Raw genomic sequence first — 25,729 nt, 5'->3', positions numbered from 1 at the left:
AAAATGATCCCATCATTCTTTAGTTTCCACGATACACAAGTCAAAATGCACATAATAATCCTGGTAATACATTTATGTCGGAATAACTTCATTTAACACTATGTCACTCTTCTGTAATCATGTTTGCACATTTACTTTGAACAATTTTATGCAATACATTTTAAAATCATGTTAATGCTTTTACACTGGAGGATTTCATGTAAATCTTTTCATATAATTTTAACAATGATTTAATGTGGACCCCAGGAGGAAAATAGGCTTCATTTTGGTGAAGATTATTGGGGAAGAGAAAATTTGGTGGCATGAACGTGAAATTTGAGTCTTATCGATATTGTCACAATTACTACCAATATGACTATTACAACTGTAGAAATATTGCTGGTGTTAATGTTCTCTGTATATGTGGTATCTATTGCACATCTGATAGGGATCCCTCATCTGTGGTCCTCCTTCAGGTTTCTTCTTTTTCCCTAAAAGGTTTATTTTGAAAGCCTTTTTTTTTTTTTTTTTTTTTTTACATTTTTCCTGACCAATTTCAAAGGGTCTCGGGACATATACGGTACCACAGCTGTGCAAATTGTATTTCTATTAATATGGATGATATGGATTACTTAGCAAGGGGGTGGAATTCCTCTTTTGGACATGTAGATCAACTCCCAAATACACTTGTGGAACCATCTGATTTCTTTCTTAATTGTGTTGTCTTTATTTTCGCTAAGATGTTCAAAACAAAATGTGATGAAATAATATAAAACGATATAAAAAGATGTTTATTCAGTTTATCTCCGGTCCAGGTGGTGGCGGTAATGAGCTTGTTTAACCGCTCGTTTACCTGTACTGAAGAAGAAAAGGCAGGAGAGAAGGCGGATGCTAATGATAAATAAAAACGAAATAATCGTTGATCCACCCAGCAGCGTTCAATACATTCAACTTCAAACTCCATTTTTGCGCAAAGATACAGGTATGTTTTTTCATATGCTTTTGCAGTTGTCCACTGTGTTCTTATTTTCAAATGCATTATCGGCATCATTCATTTGAGCAAAGGGCTAATATTTGCTAGTTAGCTAACTACACAGCTAGTGGGGAAAACATAACTGTAATTTTGTTTTTGGGGACACTATTATTGCAGAAAATTTGAACGGATTAAAATGCCGACTCTAGACTCCCTAAACTCTGTCTAATATCTCCCCATCTGTTTGTTTTCATAGTATAACGTCTCATCATGTCTGGTGGGCCAGCTGTGAAGATCAGCATTGAATCTGTCTGTGAGAAGCAGGTACAGGAGGTGGCCTTGGATGGGACAGAGACCTATGTCCCTCCTCTATCCATGTCCCAGAACCTGTCAAAGCTGGCCCAAAGAATAGATTTCAACCAGGGGTCTGACTCAGAGGAGGTTGACGGTGAGGGTGAATTCAGGGACCGTGAATGGAGCAAACAGGAGCAAGAAGAAGAAGATGGTAAGATGTGATAAGGATGATGCTGGGAGGAGACTGGCTGGAACTGGAAAAGATTGCTAGACATTGGATTATGTGATGCATGGATGCAAATATATCAGGGTTTATGCATTAATTGGAAATCTAAAACTAGGCTGCGCTGGTCTTGTTTGTCAATTTCTCTCATCCTGGAAATCTCTTTCTCCCAAAAGAGGCCCGGCCTTAGTCCTCGGTAACAGCAAGATTCAAAGGAGTTGTTCAGCGAGACATTACGTGTCCTATATTTTGTTGGTCAGCTTTTAGATTTGGACGTCATGCTAACAGCTGATGGTTTGAAAGGTGTTTTCTCTGATTCCAAAGGAACTGTGAAGTTCCAGCCATCTCTGTGGCCATGGGATTCAGTGCGCAACAATCTGCGCAGCGCACTGACGGAGATGTGTGTGCTCTATGATGTGCTTAGTGTGGTGAAGGAGAAGAAATACATGGCTTTGGACCCTGTATCTCAGGATCAAACAGGAAAGGTAAGCAGTTGCTAAAGATCAGTATGTGTAAAAATGGAATATTTGAGTCTATTAAGCAGCAGCAGCAGCATCATCATCATCCCTTTGCACAGACCCCTCAGGTGTTTCAACTGATCAGTAAGAAGAAATCACTGGCAACGGCAGGGCAGCTTCTCCTGAAGGGAGCAGAGAAGCTCAGCAAGTCAGTGGCTGAGAACCAGGAGAACCGGAGACAGAGGGATTTCAATTCAGAGCTGCTCAGACTACGCTCACAGTGGAAACTACGTAAAGTGGGAGACAAGATCCTCGGAGACCTGAGCTACCGGAGTGCAGGTCCCATTGCTGCTTATTCATCCCCTGGTTTAAAATAGTGTAACGAAAAATAATTTTCCATGAGAGTGTCTCATAAACATGCTCGCAACGATTTTTTTATTTCAAATAAGAATGTGATCAAGTCATAGTTTCTTACATGCTATCCATCATCATTCCCTTAGGCTCACTTTTTCCTCACCATGGGACATTTGAGGTTATCAAGAACACAGATATTGATCTGGACAAAAAGATTCCTGAGGATTATTGCCCTCTTGATGTGCAGATCCCCAGTGATCTGGAGGGATCGGCGTATATCAAGGTAAGAAACAGCCTGGTAGCAACGCCTAAACTTAAACTAGAATGTCTTCTAGCTGCCCAAAGCAGCAAGCAAAGACTCAAGGAGATCCTCTCCACCCTCTGAAACATTTGCATTGTGGTTCTTTGGCACAATAGTAGCAATTAATCATGTAGCCATGGTATTAATGCAGGTCAACCCACCATGCTGACTCAGATCAGTCACTTACTGTGAGTCACTGAGCATTAAATGGGAGAAAATTAGTCACTTTACAAATTTGTTGCACGTGTCTTTCAGGTTTCTATCCAAAAACAAGCTCATGACATTGGTGATCTGGGAACCTTCAACTTGTTCAGGAGGCCATCTAAAAACAGAGGCGGTAGGGTTCTTTAGAGTAATACTGCATGTGTTGACCTGGACAGAGATTATTGATGTATTTTCATTCTACTTGCCTTATCTGTGACGCTGGTGCTGCCTCTACCTGCTCTCGCCACTGTGGTAGGCACACAAGCGTGGCATATGAAGCTGGAGGCCGCTCAGAACGTTTTGTTCTGTAAGGAGATTTTTGCCCAGCTGTCCAGGGAAGCGGTCCAGATCAAGTCTCAGATCCCTCATATTGTTGTGAAGAACCAGATCATCTCCCAGCTTTTCCCAGGTCAGAATGACAATGATAAAGGCTCAATGTTCTTTTCGACTGTGGTCTAAGGCTTGAGCTCTCCATGTTTATATTACGGTAGGTAACTTTAAATCTGTACATAATTACCTTCTTTAAAGCTTATCTTGAAACATAATGACCTCCATTATGAAACTTTAGTTTTAAAGTTTTTAGATTTAGTCCAAGAATTCTCAGATCATGTTTTTCATCATCAATTCCTCCCACCAAGTCTCCCAGATATCCAGAAGTTTGTGTGAAATGCTGACAACAAAGCAGTCAGCCAGTCATCTACAGCATAATTAGTTAATGGTGGATTAATTTGCTTTGATTGGTAATTTTTCTGTTTTCAATTAGAGCGCCTGGATTCAGCTTGAACACTTTTTTCTTTAAAATGACGTGTAGGTCTGCAGCTCTCCATCTCTCTTTGCCACTCAACAACTGAAAAGAAGCACCAACGAGTATCACCAGAGAAACCAAAACCAGATGACTGCCTTTATGTACTGGAACACAATTTGCATCAAATGATGAGAGAAGTAAAAGATCCCTTCATATCTCTCTGTCTCTGTCTCTCTCTTTGTGTCTCTAATCCCAATACTTTGATTTTATTTCTCTGGTGCAGTTCCACAAACAGCAGCTGAGCTCTGTGGTGATGCCACATCCTGCTAGCGCCCCCTTTGGACACAAACGGCTTCGCCTCGCTGGTTCGCTGGCCTACGACAAGACGGAGATCTCCAACTTGCAGCATAGTGAGGGGCTGCTGGAGAAAATCATTAAACAGGCCAAACACATCTTCCTCCGCAGCAGGTAGCCACACAGCTGTGTCGCTGTTTTTAAATATGACAACATAGATCATCTGAGGTCATGCTGTGTTAGAAATGGTTGACAAAATGCACATGTACAACATGCAGGAAATGGACATCCATGTTCCTCCAGGATGCAGACAGGCCTGACGTGGAGCTTTTGCCAATGTATAATATCTACACACAAACTTCTCTTGCTGCACCTCAACGCGGTCCTCATTGGTTGCAGTACCGCGTTTGGGCAGACGGGGGCACGATTTCATTGCATCTTAAAATATAGAAATTCCTATATTGCATTCCTAAAACCAGTGTAACTTCACAACAGTAGCATAAATATTGAGACTATTACTGAGATTGCACCATACTTTCACTAAACATCCAGGAAATATGTCCTTGTCATCAGCTTTTGCTAAGTAGCAGTTTAATCATCGCAAATTATTTCTGTGTATCACTAATTTTCATAATGGATATGCTTTGTTTTTCAGTCTGCTTTAGCTTTATGAGCGCAGTGAAAAGGTGTTTTATGGAGTCATTCATTGAAACTGTTTAACCATAAATACTGGGAAATAATTATGTTAATAGGAAGGCTGGTTGGATTAGAACACTGTGAATATTTTGTTAGAAATAGAACCAAAGCACAAAAAGTCTCTCCTTGAACTCCTCAGAGACTTAACCGCCTCGCATTAGATTTATTTTTTGCTGGTATCAGTGGTTGTATGTTTTCTTCAGGACGGCGCGGACCATTGACAGCTTGGCCAGTCGCATAGAAGACCCCCAGATCCAGGCTCACTGGTCCAACATCAACGATGTCTACGAGTCCAGCGTTAAGGTGCTCATAACTTCTCAGGGCTATGAGCAGATCTGCAAGTAAGTGAATATTGCTGATCGATCGATTGATCTCAGATGACATGTAACATTCGCCGTTTGTATTTAGGTCTATTCAGCTGCAGCTGAACATTGGTGTTGAGCAGATCAGAGTGGTGCACAGAGATGGACGGGTCATCACTCTGTCGCACCAGGAACAAGAGCTTCAGGACTTCCTCCTGTCTCAGGTAGCAGTCAGTTTCCAACAGAGTCTGCGGAGGAGGCAGTTGGTGATCTATATTAACCTTCTCACGGCGCCCTTCCACCCTGTTCCAGATGTCGCAGCATCAGGTTCACGCGGTGCAGCAGCTGGCCAAAGTCATGGGCTGGCATGTCCTAAGTTTCAGTAACCACGTAGGCCTGGGCCAAGTAGAGAGCATTGGAAACGCCTCTGCCATCACCGTGGCCTCGCCAAACGGAGAAAACGCCATCTCAGGTAAGAACATTCTGACTCCTGTGTTTTTACCTGTTTTTCAGGCTCTTTTTCTGTATCATCAACACACTAGTCAGCGTTTAGTACATTTACAGCCCTGTGATGAGCCAATTGTTCCCACATTTTACCCACTTCCTTAGGAAATAAATAAATGCTATAACAATCAAAAATGCCACACGAGCAGCAGGATTACACCAAGAAATAAGCTTAAGTAAAATGGTGTGTGTGTGTGTCCAGTGCGGAACGGTCCAGAGAGCGGATGCAAAGTTCTGATCCAGTTCCCCCGCAGCCAGAGCAAAGAGCTGCCAAAAAACGACATCATTCAGGACGCCAAGTGGAGCCACCTCCGGGGACCCAGCAAAGAGGTCCAGTGGAGCAAAATGGAGGGACGCAACTTTGTCTACAAGATGGAGCTCCTGATGGCAGCGATGACTCCCTGCCCATAGATTTAAACGCCGGGGCTCAAAGGTGTGGATACATCTCCAAGATAGAGCCTCACAAAAGTTCAACCCGAGTCTTCTCATCCATCTACAATTTTGTTATAAAATAATAATGTCCAGATATGTATTCTATGACATTAAAGATGAGCCCATTTACAGTAGAATCTTGGTGTGTTTATATAAATGTCAAGTTATGAGAAACAAAACTACTCAACGTGTTACTGTGAAATACAGGTTCCTATAAATGGTTTATTAAATCTGACTGGCATCAAAAACAGTTTGATAAAAAAAAAAGTGACACTGGTGCAGCATTTGATCTGCAAACTATTTACACTTAATAAATTAATGGAGAGGAAACGTCAGAGCGAGATGACCGATTCACACGTGCTGAAGTAGAGGTTGTCTGGGTTTACCAAGCTTTTTACAGGATTTCCTGATGTTGAGCTGTGTCGGGAAGACATCCAATAAAGCAACAACCGGGAAAATAAATACAGTATGTACGGTTCGGCACCGTTAGACTCAGTGTGGGAACACTGGAACTTCATGTAAAACGCTGTAAACATAATATCACCACGAGCTGGCATCAAAACTACACAGCATGTTGGGAGGAAGGTGCCCACTGCGGGGGTGTATCGAGCAGCCTCCGTCATCAAAGTGGCTGCAGCTCTGTGACGTCATTTTCTGCTGAATTAAAGAAAAGACCACTTACAAAAATGAGGACACTCGTTCTCGCTCGTGGACTGATGCGGCCAAATATTAAAACGTCTGCAGCATTTACTTGGACGCCGCTCTGTTTTACCTTGCATCTGTTTCTTCTGCCTCCACGCCACAATCCTTCTGTACGCCTTGTCCAGTAGCCACATGACCAGCATGAGCAGTCCTGCTATACCGGCCAGCGCCACCGCGGAGACGGACAGGTACTGGAGGTCCTCGTACAGCACCTCTGCAGGCCACGAGACGATACTTCAATAGTAGATGAGGTTGCTCCCTACCAGGTCACTGTAACTCACCGTTCACTTTGAGGACCAGGCCCATGTCCCTGCTGCTTCCCGTCATGTCCGTCACAGTGATCACGTAGTAACCAGCGTCCTGCAGCCGCAGGTCCATCAGTCCCATGGAGCCGTTGTCATAGGCCTGAACCCTGCTGCTGTAATCCACTGTTATGTTGGTGTACACGCCTGGTTGCCACGTCCCAATGGTGCGGCTCACCAGGCCAGACATAAACGTCCACTGGATGGTTGGGACGCAGAGACATTTCACGTCCACAGACAGGAAGACGTCCTCCTGAACTGACCTGATGAGGCTCTTCTCAGGGGAATGGATGGAGATGTTTCCGGCTTTCAGCGTGAAGAAATGTAACAATCGGTTAGTTGGGATTTCCACGACGGGGATTTAAAAAGTGTCAAATAGTGTTTGAGGATTCTGGATCATAAGTATTCCGCACACAATTATGTCAACAGTGGGATTCTAGAATGATTAGGATCATTTGTTTCATTCAAATGACTCCAATTATTACCCAACTAATGCTGACACTGATCGCTAATTTCACTTTTTAAAAGTCAATTTCATTAAAACTGTAGCTGCAGCCCAACTGTTTAGACTATTCATATAGATATTTTATCTGAAGCTATTTTGACAGCAAAAGTAAACGTAGATCAGATCAGCAGATTGGCCCTTTAGATGTTAAAAGGGAAGCTCTGTTGCTGGTCTCATCTGCAGTGGATTCGGTCCCGGAACTGGTCAAACGAGCTAAAAAAAGGGTGAATATGAGCACACCTTGTGAGTGCCTCAAAGCCCTGTGCAAATATGTTCACAGCGGCTCCACAGCCAGATCTGGTTTTGCTGGTGTTGTTTATTTAATGAGCAACAGCTTAAGAATTCCACTTGAGAACGTCAGTGACGCCGTGCAAAGGCACTTCGGACGATACAACACGCCTCAACGCACAGATACGACACGTCTGGCTGGGCCTCAACAATAGAAACGCTGTTTATAGCTCCTGCAACTATAATGTGAACTTTAGCACCAGCGTTCCTGCTGGGTCAGTCACACATGTGGAGTAGCTGACGGGAAACTGTCTGCCTGTCTGTCCGCCTGCCTGTCTGTCTGTCCGCCTGCCTGTCCGCCTGTCTGTCCGCCTGCCTGTCTGTCTGTCCGCCTGCCTGTCCGCCTGCCTGTCTGTCTGTGGTAGCTTTGATGATGTCGTCACATGGATGGATGGATGGATGACAGACAGACAGACAGACAGACAGACAGACAGACAGACAGACAGACATGTAGCTAGACAGACAGACAGACAGACAGACAGACAGACAGACAGACAGACAGACAGACAGACAGACAGACAGACAGAGAGATAGATAGATAGATAGATAGATAGATAGATAGATAGATAGATAGATAGATAGATAGATAGATAGGTAAGTGGGTGGGTGGGTAGGTAGGTAGGTAGGTAGGTAGGTAGGTAGGTAGGTAGGTAGGTAGGTAGGTAGGTAGGTAGGTAGGTAGGTAGGTAGGTAGGTAGGTAGGTAGGTAGGTAGGTAGGTAGATAGATAGATAGATAGATAGATAGATAGATAGATAGATAGATAGATAGATAGATAGATAGATAGATAGATAGATAGATAGATAGATAGATAGATAGATAGATAGATAGATAGATAGATAGATAGATAGATAGATAGATAGATAGATAGATAGATAGATAGATAGATAGATAGATAGATAGATAGATAGATAGATAGATAGATAGATAGATAGATAGATAGATAGATAGATAGATAGATAGATAGATAGATAGATAGATAGATAGATAGATAGATAGATAGATAGATAGATAGAATAGATAGATAGATAGATAGATAGATAGATAGATAGATAGATAGATAGATAGATAGATAGATAGATAGATAGATAGATAGATAGATAGATAGATAGATAGATAGATAGATAGATAGATAGATAGATAGATAGATAGATAGATAGATAGATAGATAGATAGATAGATAGATAGATAGATAGATAGATAGATAGATAGATAGATAGATAGATAGATAGATAGATAGATAGATAGATAGATAGATAGATAGATAGATAGATAGATAGATAGATAGATAGATAGATAGATAGATAGATAGATAGATAGATAGATAGATAGATAGATAGATAGAGATCTTACCTTGGGCACACATATATGAGGCGATGCTGACAAACACAGCAACTTGAAGGTTCCAGAGCCTGAAATGCCTCATTAGAACAGCTGAGCCATCGGCTTCACTGCAGCAGAACAATCTCCTGGGAGTTCTTTTACATCATCGATCCTTATTTGGTTCTTTACGGTGACCTCTCTGGTTTCCCGACCGGCGTTCCTCCTGTCTGTACGCTGCCAGGCTTCCTCAGGTTCTCTCACAGCTCCTCTGCATTTGTCTTCATACCTTTACAAGTCGGCACCAGCCAGCCCACACCTATGAGACAGGTGGAGCCAGCGATTGAGTCAACATGTTCTCTGTGCTCTCACACACCCCCACACTCTCACACCTGCACACACAGTCACCCCTCCCCCCTTTACACCCACCAAAACACCCACCTATAGGCTGAGACGCGCACCAGCTTCGCATGAATGAGCAGGTTTCAATGCTGTGAGACGCCTGCTTTAGCAACCTGGTGAAACGTGTTTAACAGGAAGTTTAGACACAGGTACATGGGAACAGGAAGTGCTGGCACACAGGAAACGTGTCAGGACCACATGGACTAGATCGCTGTCCTGTTCCGGTCTCTGTGGCATTAATATAGCATTTTTATGTTTGAATTTTACTATGAAAGTCCCTCATATGCATATTGTGTACTTAATATGTTTTAATATAGTGTTTTGGGCATCTCTAGTTCACTGTTAATGTAGGAATTTAAAGCGATGTTGAGAGTAACTGCAAACAAATGAACCATGAAGGTAGAGACAAGTGTAATGGGATAAAGTCTCCCCCCCTTTCTTTTGGATTGGCTGCTCCTCAACTCATGTTTTAGCTAAACTTGCATCTTCTGAACACGTGTTCATGTTCTGTGTGTTTAGATTTATAAAGAAATGAGAACAACCGCGTGCACGTCAGATCTGAAGAGGACAGCTCACAGGAGGACACAGCTGTAGTTGCGGCTCATTACACTGTTGTTGCTACGTTATTTGTTAAATCACAACTAATGGACGTGAATAACAGCCACGACCTTTGGGTCCAGTAAATGTTCCTGCTTTACAACATCAAATTACAAATCCAGAAAGGTTCACCAATCTATATTCACGGTGGCGGCACGCTTGAAATATTTTACAGCCAAAACAACAAGGAGAATGAAAATTTTACCTTTATGGACCAAAACGTCCAATTTTGAAGTGTAGTGGTATTTCTGATAAATTCCTGTTTAAATTGGTTAAAATGTGCTCTCTGGTCAATACAGCTGCCATATGGCAATGATCTCACCAGCGTCTTTGTGTGTCTTTATGTTTGGGGTAAAAACAAGGAGGCAACTAGAGACAAGAGGATGTTTCTGCTACGTGCAAAGCTGAGAGTGGACGATATAACAGACACATCTAAAGTCACGTCTAGAATCACATCAGACATTTTAGTGACGTGGTTTTATCCACAGATTCTGGTCACTGGTACTGTTGGACCCAACGGCTGCATTTGACACAGTGGACCTGTGGAGCACCTCAAGGTTCCAGTCTTGGGCCTCTTCTTTATGTGATGTTGACCCTTTTGACCTACCCTCAGGACACACAGCATCCCCTGAGGTTTTTTTATGCAGACAACATTCAAATCTATGTGCTAATAAATAGGATAATACAGATGATGTGGACCAACTTTTAGAGTGCATTGGATGTCTTTAATTTTACATTTTAATGACAAAAAGGATGTGCTCATGCGTTTTGGGCCGAGTGATGCCGCCAGTGTTTATCCTGAATTGTTTTTTTTGGAGTAATTATTTGAAGTCGAGAGCAACAAATCTAAACGTAACCCTGAATTATGATTTTAAACTTGATACTCAGATTGGTTCATTCCAGCTTCTTCAACTGGCCAAGGTCAAATCATTTATTAGCATCATTTTTAGATTTTATCTCGCGCTTTATTACAACTCGCCTTGATTAAGACAAGGAGCCCAGAAGGGTGAAACCAAGTATGAATGGAAGACAAAATCAAAGTGTCAAAATTCAGGAAACAAAGTCTTAAATCCAGATGGAGGCAATAAATCATAAACAGAAGGGTACAGACAGACAAAATCAGACAGGAAGCAGGCACAAATCCAGAGCTGAAGGTGACAAATACCATCAAGCACAGGAGTCAAACAAGGACCAACAACACAGGAGGAACAAAGGCAACCTGGCACTGAACAGAAAGGGGCGTGGCTTAGGCGGTAAATTAACGGGACTACTTAAACAACACACACACGTATACACACATGCACACACAAGCAGGAAACTGAAGTACCAAAATAAAACATAAAACACAATAACAAAATAAAACAGACATAACTGATTATTGCCATGTGCTCTCTGCTGGGCTTAGACAGACCTTGTTGTCCCAATTACAGCTGGTCCAAAATGCAGGAGGACATCTTTTAACTGGTTCCAAAAAAAAAAAAAACGGGAACACATTTTTCCAATTTTTGTCTTTCTCCAATGTGTCTGTAAAAAGAATCTGTTAATCCTGTCCAGAAGCTACATTAGACAACCATAGTTGTCCCCCTGAATAAGGCGCTTGAATAATTAGATTGCATAATTGAATGTGATGATTGAATAATTAATTGCAAAGCATCACTTTTATCAGTAGTTTGACAGAAAAAAAGAACCTGTTTTAATCAGTTTAAACCAGAAAAACCAGAAAGTGGACCGAGTATTCTGGTCCAAACAAGTGGAAGTGCCCCTTTTTATGTCACTGAAAATTGCTTTTAATGCACTTTAAATCTCCTAGGAAAGAGGCAAACAGGTTTTTCAGACCCTTCTTCTGTTTATAGCTAAACAGCCCCGGATCCTTTGCCTGCGCCAACTGGCAACTGAAATCTTAGATGTCATCAAGGAGCAGCCAACACAGGCACTGAATACGGACGATTTCTCCCACAGTCGAAAGACATAAAGCAGAATATACTGAACGCTAGTCTTTAGCCACTCAGTATCTGGGGCCGCTATGAATGCCAAAGTCCCACAAAATGCTTTGTCAAGGCTTTTCCCTGCCTTGTCGAGGCGTAGGGAAATGTGTCCCAGAACTTTATGCAAAAATTCGACTTGAGCTGTTATCGTTATTTATTCATTCACCTTTTTAAATGTTGTCATTTTGATGAGAAAAGAAAACTAAGGGGGTCACAGCCTGCCCCGGATAAAGGATCTCTCAGAGTCAGAATCAGGTTTTGCGTTGACATTATGAAGCCTGAGAGGCAGCTTCAGAACCTGAACAACATAGAACTTTTCTTTTCCTCCCAGGAAACCAGGATCCCAGGTCTGTTGACCCCTGGGGGGGATCAACGACACAGAAGTAAAGAGTTCAACGGCTGTCTCGAGGAACACACTCATACTGAGATGTTCATGAAAACGTCTGCAACCAATGTAAATGAAACCTAAATTCTTAAATTCAATTTCAATTAAAACTTTGTCCTGAGGGAATTTATTTTTTATTCATCATAATCATTGAGTTTCTGCTCAATTTGATACATAAAATCTTTACTTTGCCTGAATAAATAGCTTACATGAGTAAAAGTATTTAAATATATGACAAAAAAAAAATTAGGTTTATTTTAAAAAAAAATCCAGAAGAAAGTTGAAGAATTGTTTGTCAGGTGATCTAGGAGTTTATTTTCTCCCGCAGAAGAAAAACAGGTTTTCCTCAGGGGAGAGGGAGGATCATCCTTGTAATTCTACACCTGCATTACACCTGATGAGCTGCGTGTTAAAACAGGACGCCGCGAATAATCCCTGGCTTTTGTGCTCTTCCTCGCGTCCGACATGGACAATAATGGAAAGCCGCTGGAAGAAGGGGAGCGCGACGAAGAGGGGAACGGCCTGGAGTGGCTGCTGCAAAAAGAAAAATCAGAGGTCATTATCCCGATGGACACCAACGTGTCAATTCAAAGGTAAACCGCTCCTGCACGAAGCCGACGCGTCCCTGTTGCCACGGGTCACAGGTTAAGCTTTATAGGCCTTCAGACATGGATAAAGAAACAATGCAGCATTGTGGTTTCTAGGAAAAATAGGATTTTAAGCCTGTTGGGAACAACAAGTATCAGTTGACATCATGAAACGGGTGTGGGTTTATTGACATACCCTCCCCCATCTCACCTGCAGCCCCTCAGGAAACCGCTTCAACGAATGTGAAAGCCATTAATGAGTAACAGGATTTATAGTACTTTTTAATATACTGTATTTAGAAATGCTCCAGATTTTGGTGGCAGTAAGACATCCACACAATATTAAACAAATTCCGCATTCAGCAACACACATTTAGCTTCAGTTCTTGGCTCCTGAGAAGGAGAAATGATTGATCGGTCCTAGATGCTTCACTTTTGTTTGTTTTTAACAAACTGTGTGGCTTTTCTTACTTTTCAGACAGGAACATATGGACGTCGACAATATTTGTAGTAAAACGTTCACAAGAGAGCGAGTGTTTGAGGCAGCATCCCAGGGAAACGTGGCTCTGCTGGAGGGTCTGCTCAAATACCTGAATATCAAAGGAAAACGGCTTACAAGCCCAGAATTTACAGGTAAGAAATGTATCTGCTATGGGAGAAGCAGCTAAATGCATGGATTCAGATAACATCATATTGCACAGCAAGACTTTATTTCTATTTACTTAGGACAGAGTTGAAAATGGTTGTTATAAAGGGTTCAATACAACAAAGAATTAATCTGAGTGTGGACCACTGAGAAGTGAGAGGTGTCTCACCTGATTACTCTTTAATGATACAGGCTTCGAGTAACATCAGGCCGTGCTGTTTTAAACAAACGCTGCAGGGAAGGGAAAGAGAGGTAGAGATTAAAGAGATTTAAGGGATTTTTTAAAAACTCATTACACAAATCAGAACAGGCCGGCAGTGGTTGCTGCTTGTCCTTTTCATAGCTCGCCCTTGTTGCTCTTTCTGTTGACAGAATTGCATAAATAACGATGTTACAAGTGAAACAGCGCATGATTCTGGTGACGTTTAGGGGGAACTAAGAGTGATTTTAAAACTTGGATACAAAATATTAAGACCTTCAGTTGCTATTGAATAAAAAGCCTGTAGCTTGTAAAGTAGAGGTATTGCTTGCATAAATTCTAATCTGCTCTAATCTAATTGGTCAAGATTGAAATCAACTCTAATACACCCTCCAATAAGGGTGGAGAAATTCCCCTTTTGTTGTAACTGTTTGCCTAAAGAAGAACAAATTTTTTCTTAAAGATGAGAAGAAAATAAATAGTACCTGTAAAAGTTTGATTGTGCATATTCTTGTAGGTTTGTGTGAACATTATAAGGCCATAAATCCACATCCATAAAAAAGCAAGTGTGCAGGGGTGCGATAAATAACGTTTCTGCACAACTTTCAGATGAGCTGAATGGAAAAACTGCTCTGCTGAAAGCGTTGCTGAACCTTAAAGACGGTAAAAACGACACAGTTGAGGTGTTCCTGGCCATCGCTGAGAGAACTAATGATTTAAAAGATTTAATCAACGCATCTTATAAAGACCCTTTCTACAAAGGTGGGTGAGACTCTTGGTGGCTTGATCTCCTCGGTTGACCAGCTCACATGATCAGCGACAATGTTCCGGCAGGTCAATCAGCCCTGCACGTTGCCATTGAAAGGAGAAGTTTTAACCATGTGAAAATGTTAGTGGAGAATGGAGCAGACGTCCAAGCCAAAGCCAATGGCACCTTCTTCCAGTGTAACACAGGACTTGGCTTTTATTTTGGTGAGTAATCCCATCCTACCATAATCCCAAAGTTACGTTTCCTCTAATGTGGCTTGGTCCTCAACAGGGGAGCTTCCTTTATCACTGGCTGCCTGCACAAATCAGCCGGAAATAGTTTCCTACCTGATGGAAAACCCCCACAGGCGGGCTGACGTGACGGACCAGGACTCGCGGGGAAACACTGTCTTGCACACCCTGGTGGTGATTGCAGATGATACGACGGACAACACGGACATGATCGCGGGGATGTATGACCAGATCCTCATTCAGCATTTCAAGCCAGAGACAAAAACAGTCCAACTGGAAGCCATCGAAAACAATCAAGGGCTGACTCCGCTGAAGTTAGCAGCCAGATTGGGCAAGATCGGAGTATGCCTGATTTTTTTTCTAAATCTGCCTTCTTTAGATTTAACTTAGCATCTGCCCTCAATCAATCAATTAATTAATCAATCAATCAATCTTTATTTATATAGCGTCTGTTAAAATCAAAATTGTTTCGAGGCGCTTTCCAGAATCCCAGGGCCTGACCCCAGACAAGCAACAGTGGCAAGGAAAAACTCCCCTTTAACAGGAAGAAACCTTGAGCAGGACCAGGCTCATGTAGGGGGACCCTCCTGTTGATGGACTGATGGGTAGAGAGGGAGGAGAAGGGGGAGGAGAGGAGAGGGGAAGGAGAGGGAGGGGGAGGGAGAGGGAGAGGAGAAGGGGGGAGGACAGGATAGGCAGAGATCATAGAAATACATTAATTATAACAAAGTGCTGGTGTAGGAGATGAGTGGGTCAGCAGGGTCGGAGGTCAGCATGTCAGCATACAGCTATAAAGGTGGCGATGCCTTTAGGTGGACACGGGGGGCAGCAGAGAAACTAGAGGAGAGGAGAGGAGAGGAGAGGAGAGGAGAGGAGAGGAGAGGAGAGGAGAGGAGAGGAGAGGAGAGGAGAGGAGAGGAGAGGAGAGGAGAGGAGAGGAGAGAGGAGAGGAGAGGAGAGGAGAGGAGAGGAGAGGAGAGGAGAGGAGAGGAGAGGAGAGGAGAGGAGAGGAAGCCATGACCCTGCTGATGATGCACTCAACTAGATTTTATTTTCTGTGATGCAATCCCAGTTTTGTTACATTTATTGTGTGGGTGGGTGGAGGAACATGGGTAGGTTCATCTAAAGGGTCCTCTGAGGCTGTCCCACTGCTTCTGCTGCACCAAATTGTCATGACAACGTGACACCAGAGAGCCGAGGTTGTATCCAGCGTTACCGCCTTTTGTTGCTTCATTTCCATGATGCTCTTTTTCGCATATTTCTGGGCAGCTGTTTCGCCACATACTGCATCGGGAATTCACGGATGAACGGATGAGGTCCCTGTCCAGGAAGTTCACAGAATGGGTATACGGACCAGTCCGCTCCTCGCTGTTCGACACCAGCTCCATTGACACGGACCAACGCAACTCAGTGCTGGAAATAGTCATCTTTGGGAACGACATTCCAGTAAGCTGCAGTTAGCTTTAAAATAAGCTGAGGACACTGGGGTCGCCTTAATGGAAGAACCGTTTTTATTTCATGGTCTTCCAAGTTACTCCTCAAGTTCTTGTCGGCCGCAACAGAAGACTTTAGAGCTGTAACAAGTTCTGATGATTCTGTTGGGAACCGTACTGTTTTCAACAGGTCCAGCAGAACTGATTTAGGGACGATAAATGCTTTTTCAGGTAGAAGGCAGATGACTCCAGGTGGGATCTCTGCCCGTCCATTCATAGTCACCTTTGGCCCTGTGTCCATCAGAACCAGCCCGAGATGCTTCAGATCGAACCTTTACGAAGTCTTCTCCAGGAGAAGTGGGACAGGTTCGCATCAAAGCTATTTCTCATGAACTTCCTGTTCTACCTGGCGTACCTGAGCATCTTCACTACTGTAGCCTTCTACAGAAAGGAAGGGCAGGTAATGTTAAAGTCAGATTTTCCTTTTGGTTTGAACAATGTAATCGGTTTGACCCATGACCTCCGTCTGACCCGCAGCCGCCGTTCCCCATCGAGCACGTGCCACTGGACTACTTCCGCGCCTGCGGAGAGTTCGTCAGTCTCTTTGGAGCCGTGTGGTTCTTCTATAAAGCGGTGAGGGGGGCAGAATCTGGTCCGGCAGATGGTTCGTGCAAAAGAATCTACATTTAACATTTCCACAAACCCAAACTGGCAGATCGTCATTTTCAAGAGGAACCCGCCATATTTGAAGTCCTTGTCCTTGGACGGCTTCAGTGACATAATATTGTGAGTACGGCTGTGCTCATCCTAGTGGCCGAACCTTTAAAAGCACCCTTTTCTCACCGCTCATCTGTTTTTGAAGCTTCCTGCAGGCAACGCTTCTCCTCCTCTGCGCTGTTCTCTACATCACCGGTTGTAGGCAATATGTTGGCTTCCTCGTGGTCTCGCTGGCTCTCGCCTGGATCAATGTTCTTTACTACTCCAGAGGCTCCAGACACATGGGGATATACAGCGTCATGATGCAAAGGGTGAGGGTTTTACGACAGCCAAGTGTCACCGGATGGAAAGATTTTCTTTGTTTGTTGACATGATGATGGGGCAACGACACAAATGGATGCTCGCTGTGTGTTTTCAGATGATTCTGCACGACCTGCTGCACTTTTTGTGCGTTTACGGCGTTTTTCTCTTTGGATTTTCCGCAGGTAAGACTTAGACGCCTTCCGCCGCAGAGCCACACTTCCTAACCTTCTCCTCTCTGTGTGCGTAGCGGTTGTGACCCTCATAGATGATTCCCCTCCTGATTCTGACGATCCCGCCAATGGGACTGGGGCACGGGGGCGGAGCTTTGAGACTGAGCCCTTCACGTGCAAGAAGCCGACTTATAACGACATCCGTTTCACAACGCTGGAATTGTTCAAGTTCACCATTGGGATGGGGGATCTGGAGTTCACCGATCACGTCCAGTCCAAGGAAGTTTTCTACATCCTACTCATCCTGTACATTGTTCTGACATACATCCTTCTGCTGAACATGCTCATAGCTTTAATGGGGAACACCGTGGAGAGAATCTCCAAGGACAATGAGAACATTTGGAACCTACAGGTTGGTTTCAGTCGAGAACATTTTCAAAGCGATGTTTACCCTGTTTTGAACGGCGTGTTTGAGTTCTAACGTGACACCAAGAAACACACCAGACCAGCACACAACATTCAGAATTCCAGGTTCAACTCCCAAAACACCAGAAAAAAAAAGCACTCAACCTAAAATTAATGATCGGACCTGGTGTTCTGAATTGACCCACACGTTATTACTGGCACCAGAGTCTAGTGAAGGACCAGATGGAGGGAGGCTCATAGTTAATGTCAGTGCTTAATGTGGAAAAACTTGTGACCTAGAAATAAAGTACATATTTTCCCCACCCTTTTAAAGCTTTATATGTTTACAAGCTCTAATATTGTCACACGCCATCAGAGGGCCTTTACAATTTTGGACCTGGAGAGGACGCTGCCCAGGTGCCTGATGAGAAAACTGCGCTCTGGATCGTCAAACATGCTGTGTTTCACAGCGGAGGATAAAAGATTTTTCAGGTAAATCAAAAAAATTACTTTATGCAGCTTCACAAAGCTTTCAACCATTTGGATAAGAGGGTTGAACAGATCCATCGATGGTGTTTTCTGGAATCTTTTACACTAGGGTACTGGAAACGAACTGGAAAAAGTGGAGGTCCGATTTGGGATACATCCAGGAGGAGGACCCCGGAGACACCATGTTGAAGTCCCAGTCCAACAGCCAACCTCAAGGTAGCTCCTCGCCGTTCTGGCCCGGTTCTGTGAGCACTAACGTTAAGGTCTGTCTCTCTTTCAGGGGGTCTGTGGAGAATAAACCCACTCCTGGACAGGATTCGGGTCAGAGGTCATCCACAAGTGCAGCTTCCGTAAACAGAGAACCGTAATCAACATTCACATAAGCATCATTCAGTTTGAAAACTTTATTTTGGTTAGGGGGAATGTTTGTGCAAGACAATTTATTCCTGAAAACTGCGCAGAACAGGAATATCACATTTTTATTAAGTAGTGAACAGCCTCCCCCCCTCCCACCATCATCCACACACATCTTTGATCACCAAATAAATATGAATCGGAGCAATAAACAAATTTAGAGGGAGAGTTGTTGGTTCATTCAGTGTGCTTGAGGAAATTATTGGAGCGGCGAACGATGACAGGCACAGCTCACGGCATCTTGTAAATGTGAAGATTCCGGCTGGAATCTTAACCTGCGAAACAGTGACGTGTGCTGCGCTCAGGAAACAGTCGCTCTGCATTTTGGAATGCTCCTAACACACGTTATCCTGACTGTTATGTCAGCCGCTGGACTGCAGCCCTCCGTTACGTCACCGGCTCCTTGCCTACAGCGGTAGGAATCCAGGTTCCTACTGTCGGCCCGGGGAACGCGGCGGTTACAGTCAGAAACACACTGAATCAGCAGCGCGCACGTGTCCCAACAGTGTCTCAGAGTCATGGCACACTTCAGGACGTCGGTCCAGGACACAGTATCAGTAGTCGCTAAGCATCTTGGTCCCCCATCACAGATGAACTCGGTGCACCTTCTATCAGCATGCACACCTTTGTGCAAGTACCCAAGAGTGTCGTGCGCACACACACATTCACACATTTTTCCATACTAAGCCCAGAGGAGGCACTTCATATGAAACAGGAGAACCTGACTAAAATGAGGCAGTTCAGAAGACACAGGGCAGCTCGATCTGTTTAGTGTTCGTTTACAGTAAAGGCTGATAATCACTCTGCCGCTGTGAATACTGGTCAGTCATTATACATTTCCAATAATGTTTAAAAATGGAGATTACCAAATGTACAACCTGAAGCCATCACATAAATAGGAATCATTAACACAGCTCATTCATTAGTACTCAAACACATGCACACCATCCATCCCGTGTGTTAAGGTTAGAGTCAATAGCAGCTTTAAGGGATAGGCACATTAAAAACGGGAGACAGGAAGGAGAAAAACAAATCAAGTGTGAACACCTAAATCGTTCATTTTATCTTAGAGTTCTTCCTCCCTTTTGCCCTGAAGATTAAGAAAAAAAAAAAAGGAGAGAGGAGGAGAAAAGGTCAGTGCTCTGAAAAATTTAAGCACAATGTCTGCAACTACCAACTATGGCACCTAATGTCAAAACACCTATGGCTTCTGGATGCAGAGGTCAGAAAAGCTAACAACACAAGGGCTTCAAACTCAAACACTGTTCAAATATCTGCTACGACCCTGTTCTAAATACATATCCTGTCAAACACCATTCATATATTAAACTTAAAATCATTCCGGAACTTAGATAGGTGACATTTGAGACAATATTTGATTTATCAACAGGTATGAGTAGCATTATTACCCTACGATTTACTGCAATTCCAAAATACAGAAAAGAGATTTCCTTGCCTGTATACTTGTCCTTTAACACAGCTATCATTTCCAACTACTGACATTTAAGGCTTGTATTTCCTGAAGGATTGAGGCTAACAGAGCAACAACATCCTGCTACATCAACCTCAAAAAGGGCTTTAGGAAGGAAAAAGGCCCAAGGATTCATGCTAGAAACGTCTAGCAAAACAGAGCATGCGCCCTGAAGGAGTTCTTTTTTTAGTCAGTGGAAATAAACATAGGCTAAGGCGAATGACAGTATACAATAACAGCCTAAACAAGCCAAGGGCATCATATCAGCACATCAGTTAACCTGTGGTACAGTAGTAAAAGTGTGACAAACGTCCCCTCTCTGAAGAAAAGGATGCATTTTTCCAAATTTTTAAAGTTTAGAGTACTTGCAGACTTCTAAATGATCAATCTGCTTTACACACACTGATGTCCAAATGCCTTTTCAACAACAGGGACATAATTCTGTTTTACATACACTATGTGAGAAGGAAGTGGGCAGTAATGGACTCTCTTTTTCTTTCCGCACATCAAATCAGAGCCAACAACAGAATTCTGCCCTAAACGTCTGTAATGCAAGAAAATCTGCTTCTAGCGTGAGAAACTACGAAATCTCACATCGATATCTTGGGGAAGGGACAACAAAAGGCTGGAAAGAGAGTGCGCATATACGTGAAAAGATAAATATTCTTAAATAAAAGAGGAAGCCCAACCTATAGATGACTTTAGTACACTTGTAAGGACACAAATGCTGAACGTAGTTGAGCCGTTTATCTAAACTCATATTAAACTTTAGCTAATCTACGGAAAGCAAAGCAGTAAATAGGGGTTGTTAAAATCTGCTGCAACTATGTCTAAAAAAAACAATATATACACATGAGTATAGAGGAGTATTGAGGAAAAAGAAACTCTGCTCAGGAGTGGGCGACCTTGTGAAAATGCCTTTACCTCCGAACCATCAATTGGATCAAGACCTGAGGAATACTGTTAACCTTCACAATTGAATGGTCTTTAATCCACCTGTGATGCCGTCAAATAGATCTTCAAACATCAAACCACAAAAATAAGCAGCTGTAAAGAATAGCTTAAAACACAGCAAAAGATGGTGGAGCAAATTTAGTGGTAGCCTGGGGGGTGGGGGTGGACCCCACTGCCATTGTTGACTTCCTGAATTTGGCCCATGGCTGACCTGTGCATCTTCTCCATCATGCCTATCCTCTGCTCCTGAAAACTCCCCATGTGGAAGTCCTGGCCTAAGAAATCCACATTCTTCATCAACTTGGCCTGGTTGAGATCCTCTTTCATTGGCAGGTACTTGGCCCCCAGGGTGCGTTCTGTAGAGGAAGCAATCGGCTCCCTCTGAAAAGAGCCTGGAAGGTCTCGCGGGCCGGATCCAGTGTTACCTGCTGCAGCTGGGATCCTGCTCCAGGGTGGCTGCATATAGTGGCCGTTAATATAAGGCATAGAAGCTGCGGTGCAGTTTACAGGAGGGGAGGATTGTGGTTTGTCTGCAGTGTGTTTCAGCGTAAACTGTGCGCCAGCAGGTAGCTTGTGGGGATAACTGAGGTTCTGAGAGGGGAAATCGGTGTCAGACGGACGCTCCAGTCTTGGGTTTTTGCAAGGATGGGCCCCTTCGGGCGGCTGCTGCATGTGGTCCAGTCGATGCTGGGCCCAAGAGCGCTGCTGTTGCTGCAGCTGCTGTAAATGCTGCTGCTGCTGCTTCTGTTGATGCGCGTGATGCTGAAGCTGCTGCAGATGAACCTTCTCCGGGTCTCTGTGAAAGGCATTAACAGCCATGGCGGGCTGTGAATGGAGAACAGCGGCGGGGTTCTGAGCTGAAGCTTTATCCGCGGCGCCCATCATGAGGCCGCCGGGCACCGAGCCCAAACCCGGTTGGAGCGAGGACACCCGAGAACTTGCGTTGATCAGCAGGTTGCGGCTGATCGGGCTTGGATTTGCGATCTGGCCCTCGCACACCGACGTGGTGCCCATCCCGGCTCTTGCCTGACACAGTTGGTTTATCTGGTGAACAATGCTGCTCAGGTTGCCCGGTCGGTTTTGATGCAGACCGGCCGCCATGGACAGAGGAATCGTAGAGGTAGATACAGTGACATTTGGTGGAGCGTCTGCATCGGGAAGCTTCCGGGGCCCGAACGTCCCTGGTGGAGGCTGCTGGAGACCATTAGCCATAGTCGGGGCTGCACCCACAGCGTGGGGCAGGGTCTGTGAAGTAGCTAGCCCCTGACTGTGCTGCAGGCTCATGAGCGGAGGTCCGTCAGGCATGTGGCGTAGATCCTGAGTCAGTCCTTGTTGTGGAAGTGAAGCCTGCGGAGGAGGCTTCAGCGGCTGCAGATGCTGCTGCTGCAGAGCGGCAGAAATACCAGGCTGACTCTGCTGCTGCTGTAAATGCTGGGGGAGCGGCACACTTAGCTGCCTCTGAACACCTGGAGGGTGAGCCAGTCTCTGCTGCTGTGATGTCTGGACCTGGGACAGGCTCTGCTGCCGCTGGAGAACCACGCTCTTCTGTTGGAGGGCCTGTGGGTGGGCCATCGCCTGGGCTATCGGTTGACTCAGGCTTTGCTGAAGCTGTAGTGTCTGTGGGTGGACCATGTTCTGCTTCAGCGCCGTTTCAACCACAGGCTGAGAAGGGCATCGGAGGCTATGAGCAGGCTGAGGAAGATTTAAAGTGCTATGAGCAGCATAGGACCCATTATGCGGGTTCATGATGGCCTTATGAAGCTGACGAGCGCGTCCGCTGTTCAATCCTTTTATAATGTCTTTGGAGGGTGCAAGGAGCACAGCGAGCAGGCCCCGATGAGAGCTGACCTGAGTGGGGTAGGGACTGTGACGCTGACTGGACAAGGATGTGTCAAGTCCGTTGACTGTGCGGCGAATGTGCTTCCTCTGAGGTACTTTGACGCTATTGGGGAAGATCTGTATGGTCAAAGGATTGTTGGCAACTTTCTTAGCATAGGCATCCAACTGAGCTGGGGTTGGATAGCTGGCAGATCCCATCTTCTGTGTAGTTTCCCCTTGAATGTGTGGAGTAAAACAGATAAATTACTCATAAAGCCACACTTCAACAAGAGACGTCTAAAGAAATTTCAGTAACCACGTATGTAAACAGGTTCTTTGCACTGAAATCCAATTATTTGTTTTAGGATTATTTAGGAATAGTCCAAACTTGAAAACCAATTATTTTAAACACACCCTTTATACATCAGTTAAATAAGTTTATTTTTTCTTTTTCCAAATTAAAATAGGTAACAAATAATCAAAACCTGCTTATGTCCTAGTAAAGGTTGTCAGGGGAAAAAAGAATACATTTAAGGCAGACAAGTTCTTTAATAAGAACCTCAGTGTTTCCCTTGAGATATTTTAGGCCCATTTCTTTCTGGATTTTACGTTTTAAGCGTAAATATCCTTGAAACATCCTTGTGGTGACATTAGGATTCCAAATCTTCATCATACGCAATACTAATAAGGAGAAAAAGAGAAGCCACTTACATTTCTGAAGTCCAGTGTTCATCTGCGTACAAGAGAGAATGCTGATGGTAGAGTCACCTGATGCCGGCAGACAGGCCAGCATGTCAGTCTTTCCTAATGCAGCATGGGGAAACTCCTCCTCGCCGTACTGACGACATACAACAGAAGCTGGTGTCAGTCAACTGACTGGGGGGTTATCTACTTCCACATAAAGGACTGCCCTAATAATTAAATAACAATTAAATAACGACATGAGATGCAAAAGTGTTTTCCTGTGCACACCACCACTCACGCTACAAGACAAAATAAACAAGGCTCTTCGATGCCGACACCAGTGCAGAAACAGAACAGGTTAAAAATGACTTTGCTACTTTGGTAAGCCAAGCATTACCCTTAGATATTGGTGAACATAATCAGTTAAGCTACCAGGAATTTCCTCTCAAGTGTAAACCTAATAGGTCCTTTAAAATGAAGAATAATAGTAGTATTAGTATTAGTAATAATAGCAGGATCCCAGCTGCAGCATAATTAAGAATAGTGAGCCTGAATTAGCATCAGCATTCCAAAGCACTGGGATAAATGCAAATTTAACGGAACCATAAAACAACATCAACAAAAACACTGAACTAAACTGAACAGATCAATGAATGGCATCGGGCCGTCAGTGAATCAGATGGAATTCGCCGATGTCAGCATCTGATGTTTTGGTTATTTTAACCACAAATCTCATCAACCACCAGAGCGACACGGGCCAGAAGCCAACTACTGGAAAGAGGGGAGAAAAAATAAGTCATTTTTGAAAAACAATTATTCCTTTGTTTGGAATAAACAGCCACAAAATATAATGCAATCATCCAACTAAAAATCTGTATCAATAGATATTTGATGTCGACCAAATGCTTATTTTAACAATTGGTAACAGAACTGCACAAACAGCGCATCCATAATAACAGGCCATATGTATCAATATGGCATCCAAACATCCAGGAAACTACATGTTCCCATTTAAACTTCCTTTATCTATATATTGTGGCTTCCATATCAACTTATTAATCAGCATCGCACATATTTGATGCAGCTTGGTTCGTTTTCATCCGTTTTTGTGTTGAGTTTCCACATTCTTTATCCCGTTGCGAGGTAGTTTCAATGGCAATGTTGAAACAAATGAAAGAAAGAAGTCCTTGAACAGGGAATCGTGTAAAGATTGAGAAGAAGCTTGCTGACATTACTTTTCTCTTCTTTGGCCAATCAGCAAGACGCTGTGTCACAAGAAAAACACGACCCTTAGCCACTAGAAGACGTCAAGTTTTACAGTCTCAGGTCACACCTGCCTCCCTCAGGTAACCACTCACGTGCACTTCGTGATTTCTTTCAGTATTTACTTCTATATTTGACATCGTGGCCTCGGTTAACTCCCAAACAACCAGGATGTAGCCATATAATGTTAGCCATTCGCCTGACATCCGTGCCTTAATGCGCTCCTCTGTAACTACGCTACATCACCCAGGCCAAGGAACGCTTTACTTTTACGAAAATACAACTAAATGAGCATTTGTGTCTAATCTAATAGGGGCCAAAAACGTCGCAATGATAGTGTTCAATAGGTCGCCGAGTCCAGCAGCACAGTAAATAAGGAGCTTCTTTGTGCTTATTGTGACCAGGCCAGCTGGTTGGCAAACTTCAGCCTATTATCGTCAGAAAAAAACTGGCGCAGGGTGCTTTACAAACGATTATACTTACTCCATATAATCTTACGAATACGACTACTTCATCTTGCGAAGAAAATCCTTGATTTTGTTTCTAAAAGCAAACAGAACATCCCAAAAGTGTTGATTCTCCGTGCTGCTGCTGTCCAGCTACGGCAGCAACACGTAGTGCGCATGCGCCAGGAGAAAGGACCCCTCCCCCTCCGATATTTAGCTGTCAATATCAGATGCCTGACTAATAATTAAAGTGTGGAGTACTGCTGGGTTATTTAATAAATACAATACCCAAACATATTAATGTATACAGATTAATAAGACGTAAAGGAAAACGTTTCGTATGACATGTAATCCAACTGCCTTGACAACATAGTGATTTGAATCTTATTTTTTAAGATTTGTGTGCCCTTCTCACAAAGCTGTTCCTTTATGGGCTGAAATAGTGTGAATAATTATTATTATTGTAAGAAAAGAAAAATACGTGAAT

The 25,729-nt window shown here is 43.6% G+C and overlaps 4 protein-coding genes across 5 annotated transcripts; 2 read left to right on the top strand and 2 right to left on the bottom strand.

Annotated features, from left to right (window-relative positions):
* The first annotated feature begins 803 nt into the window (after positions 1 to 803).
* On the top strand, positions 804 to 5,896 carry med17 (mediator complex subunit 17). The gene is made up of 13 exons (XM_003968216.3): positions 804 to 961; positions 1,209 to 1,457; positions 1,794 to 1,954; positions 2,047 to 2,266; positions 2,428 to 2,564; positions 2,838 to 2,919; positions 3,043 to 3,195; positions 3,598 to 3,728; positions 3,815 to 3,999; positions 4,725 to 4,862; positions 4,930 to 5,047; positions 5,136 to 5,295; positions 5,530 to 5,896. The coding sequence occupies exons 2-13, from the start codon at positions 1,223 to 1,225 to the stop codon at positions 5,736 to 5,738; spliced, it is 1,929 nt and encodes a 642-aa protein (XP_003968265.1). The 5' UTR covers positions 804 to 961; positions 1,209 to 1,222; the 3' UTR covers positions 5,739 to 5,896.
* Positions 5,897 to 5,954: 58 nt separating this feature from the next.
* Positions 5,955 to 9,406, bottom strand: vstm5 (V-set and transmembrane domain containing 5). Of its 2 annotated transcripts, none has more exons than XM_011608194.2 (5): positions 9,317 to 9,406; positions 8,909 to 9,194; positions 6,743 to 7,069; positions 6,532 to 6,675; positions 5,955 to 6,413 (listed from the first exon to the last, which is right to left on the bottom strand). In XM_011608194.2, the coding sequence occupies exons 2-5, from the start codon at positions 8,979 to 8,981 to the stop codon at positions 6,382 to 6,384; spliced, it is 576 nt and encodes a 191-aa protein (XP_011606496.2). In that variant the 5' UTR covers positions 8,982 to 9,194; positions 9,317 to 9,406; the 3' UTR covers positions 5,955 to 6,381. The 2 variants fall into 2 exon arrangements, with proteins under 2 accessions (XP_011606496.2, XP_003968277.3); XM_003968228.3 differs by having other exon boundaries at positions 5,955 to 6,416; positions 9,317 to 9,404.
* A 3,223-nt stretch (positions 9,407 to 12,629) lies between these two features.
* Positions 12,630 to 18,772, top strand: LOC101079749 (transient receptor potential cation channel subfamily V member 1-like). Its single transcript, XM_011608196.2, has 15 exons — positions 12,630 to 12,837; positions 13,310 to 13,464; positions 14,286 to 14,438; positions 14,511 to 14,648; positions 14,716 to 15,017; positions 15,945 to 16,121; positions 16,413 to 16,568; positions 16,646 to 16,741; positions 16,824 to 16,894; positions 16,971 to 17,136; positions 17,244 to 17,310; positions 17,376 to 17,710; positions 18,080 to 18,195; positions 18,302 to 18,408; positions 18,473 to 18,772. Exons 1-15 carry the CDS (start codon positions 12,710 to 12,712, stop codon positions 18,544 to 18,546), a joined length of 2,241 nt encoding a protein of 746 aa, XP_011606498.2. The 5' UTR covers positions 12,630 to 12,709; the 3' UTR covers positions 18,547 to 18,772.
* fam222bb (family with sequence similarity 222 member Bb) lies at positions 18,585 to 25,443 on the bottom strand. Its single transcript, XM_011608195.2, has 3 exons — positions 25,280 to 25,443; positions 23,561 to 23,687; positions 18,585 to 23,085 (listed from the first exon to the last, which is right to left on the bottom strand). Exons 2-3 carry the CDS (start codon positions 23,640 to 23,642, stop codon positions 21,170 to 21,172), a joined length of 1,998 nt encoding a protein of 665 aa, XP_011606497.1. The 5' UTR covers positions 23,643 to 23,687; positions 25,280 to 25,443; the 3' UTR covers positions 18,585 to 21,169.
* Between the last annotated feature and the right edge of the window lie 286 nt (positions 25,444 to 25,729).

This window comes from Takifugu rubripes, chromosome 11 (assembly GCF_901000725.2).
Source record: "Takifugu rubripes chromosome 11, fTakRub1.2, whole genome shotgun sequence".
NCBI classification, from domain to species: domain Eukaryota; kingdom Metazoa; phylum Chordata; class Actinopteri; order Tetraodontiformes; family Tetraodontidae; genus Takifugu; species Takifugu rubripes.
Note: the sequence above shows the minus strand (reverse complement) of the source record. Positions and strands in the feature narration are given on the sequence as shown.

Coding starts and splice junctions, on each gene's coding strand:
- med17 (XM_003968216.3), top strand. CDS start 1,223: ATGTCTGGTGGGCCAGCTGTGAAGATCAGCATTGAATCTGTCTGTGAG. Junction 1,955..2,046: donor CTCAGGATCAAACAGGAAAG/GTAAGCAGTTGC, acceptor CCCTTTGCACAG/ACCCCTCAGGTGTTTCAACT. Junction 3,196..3,597: donor CATCTCCCAGCTTTTCCCAG/GTCAGAATGACA, acceptor AATGACGTGTAG/GTCTGCAGCTCTCCATCTCT.
- fam222bb (XM_011608195.2), bottom strand. CDS start 23,642: ATGCTGGCCTGTCTGCCGGCATCAGGTGACTCTACCATCAGCATTCTC. Junction 23,086..23,560: donor GAACACTGGACTTCAGAAAT/GTAAGTGGCTTC, acceptor CACACATTCAAG/GGGAAACTACACAGAAGATG.
- LOC101079749 (XM_011608196.2), top strand. CDS start 12,710: ATGGACAATAATGGAAAGCCGCTGGAAGAAGGGGAGCGCGACGAAGAG. Junction 16,569..16,645: donor TCTACAGAAAGGAAGGGCAG/GTAATGTTAAAG, acceptor TCTGACCCGCAG/CCGCCGTTCCCCATCGAGCA. Junction 18,196..18,301: donor GAGGATAAAAGATTTTTCAG/GTAAATCAAAAA, acceptor CTTTTACACTAG/GGTACTGGAAACGAACTGGA.
- vstm5 (XM_003968228.3), bottom strand. CDS start 8,981: ATGAGGCATTTCAGGCTCTGGAACCTTCAAGTTGCTGTGTTTGTCAGC. Junction 7,070..8,908: donor CTCATATATGTGTGCCCAAG/GTAAGATCTCTA, acceptor TCACGCTGAAAG/CCGGAAACATCTCCATCCAT. Junction 6,417..6,531: donor GCAGAAGAAACAGATGCAAG/GTAAAACAGAGC, acceptor TCTTTAATTCAG/CAGAAAATGACGTCACAGAG.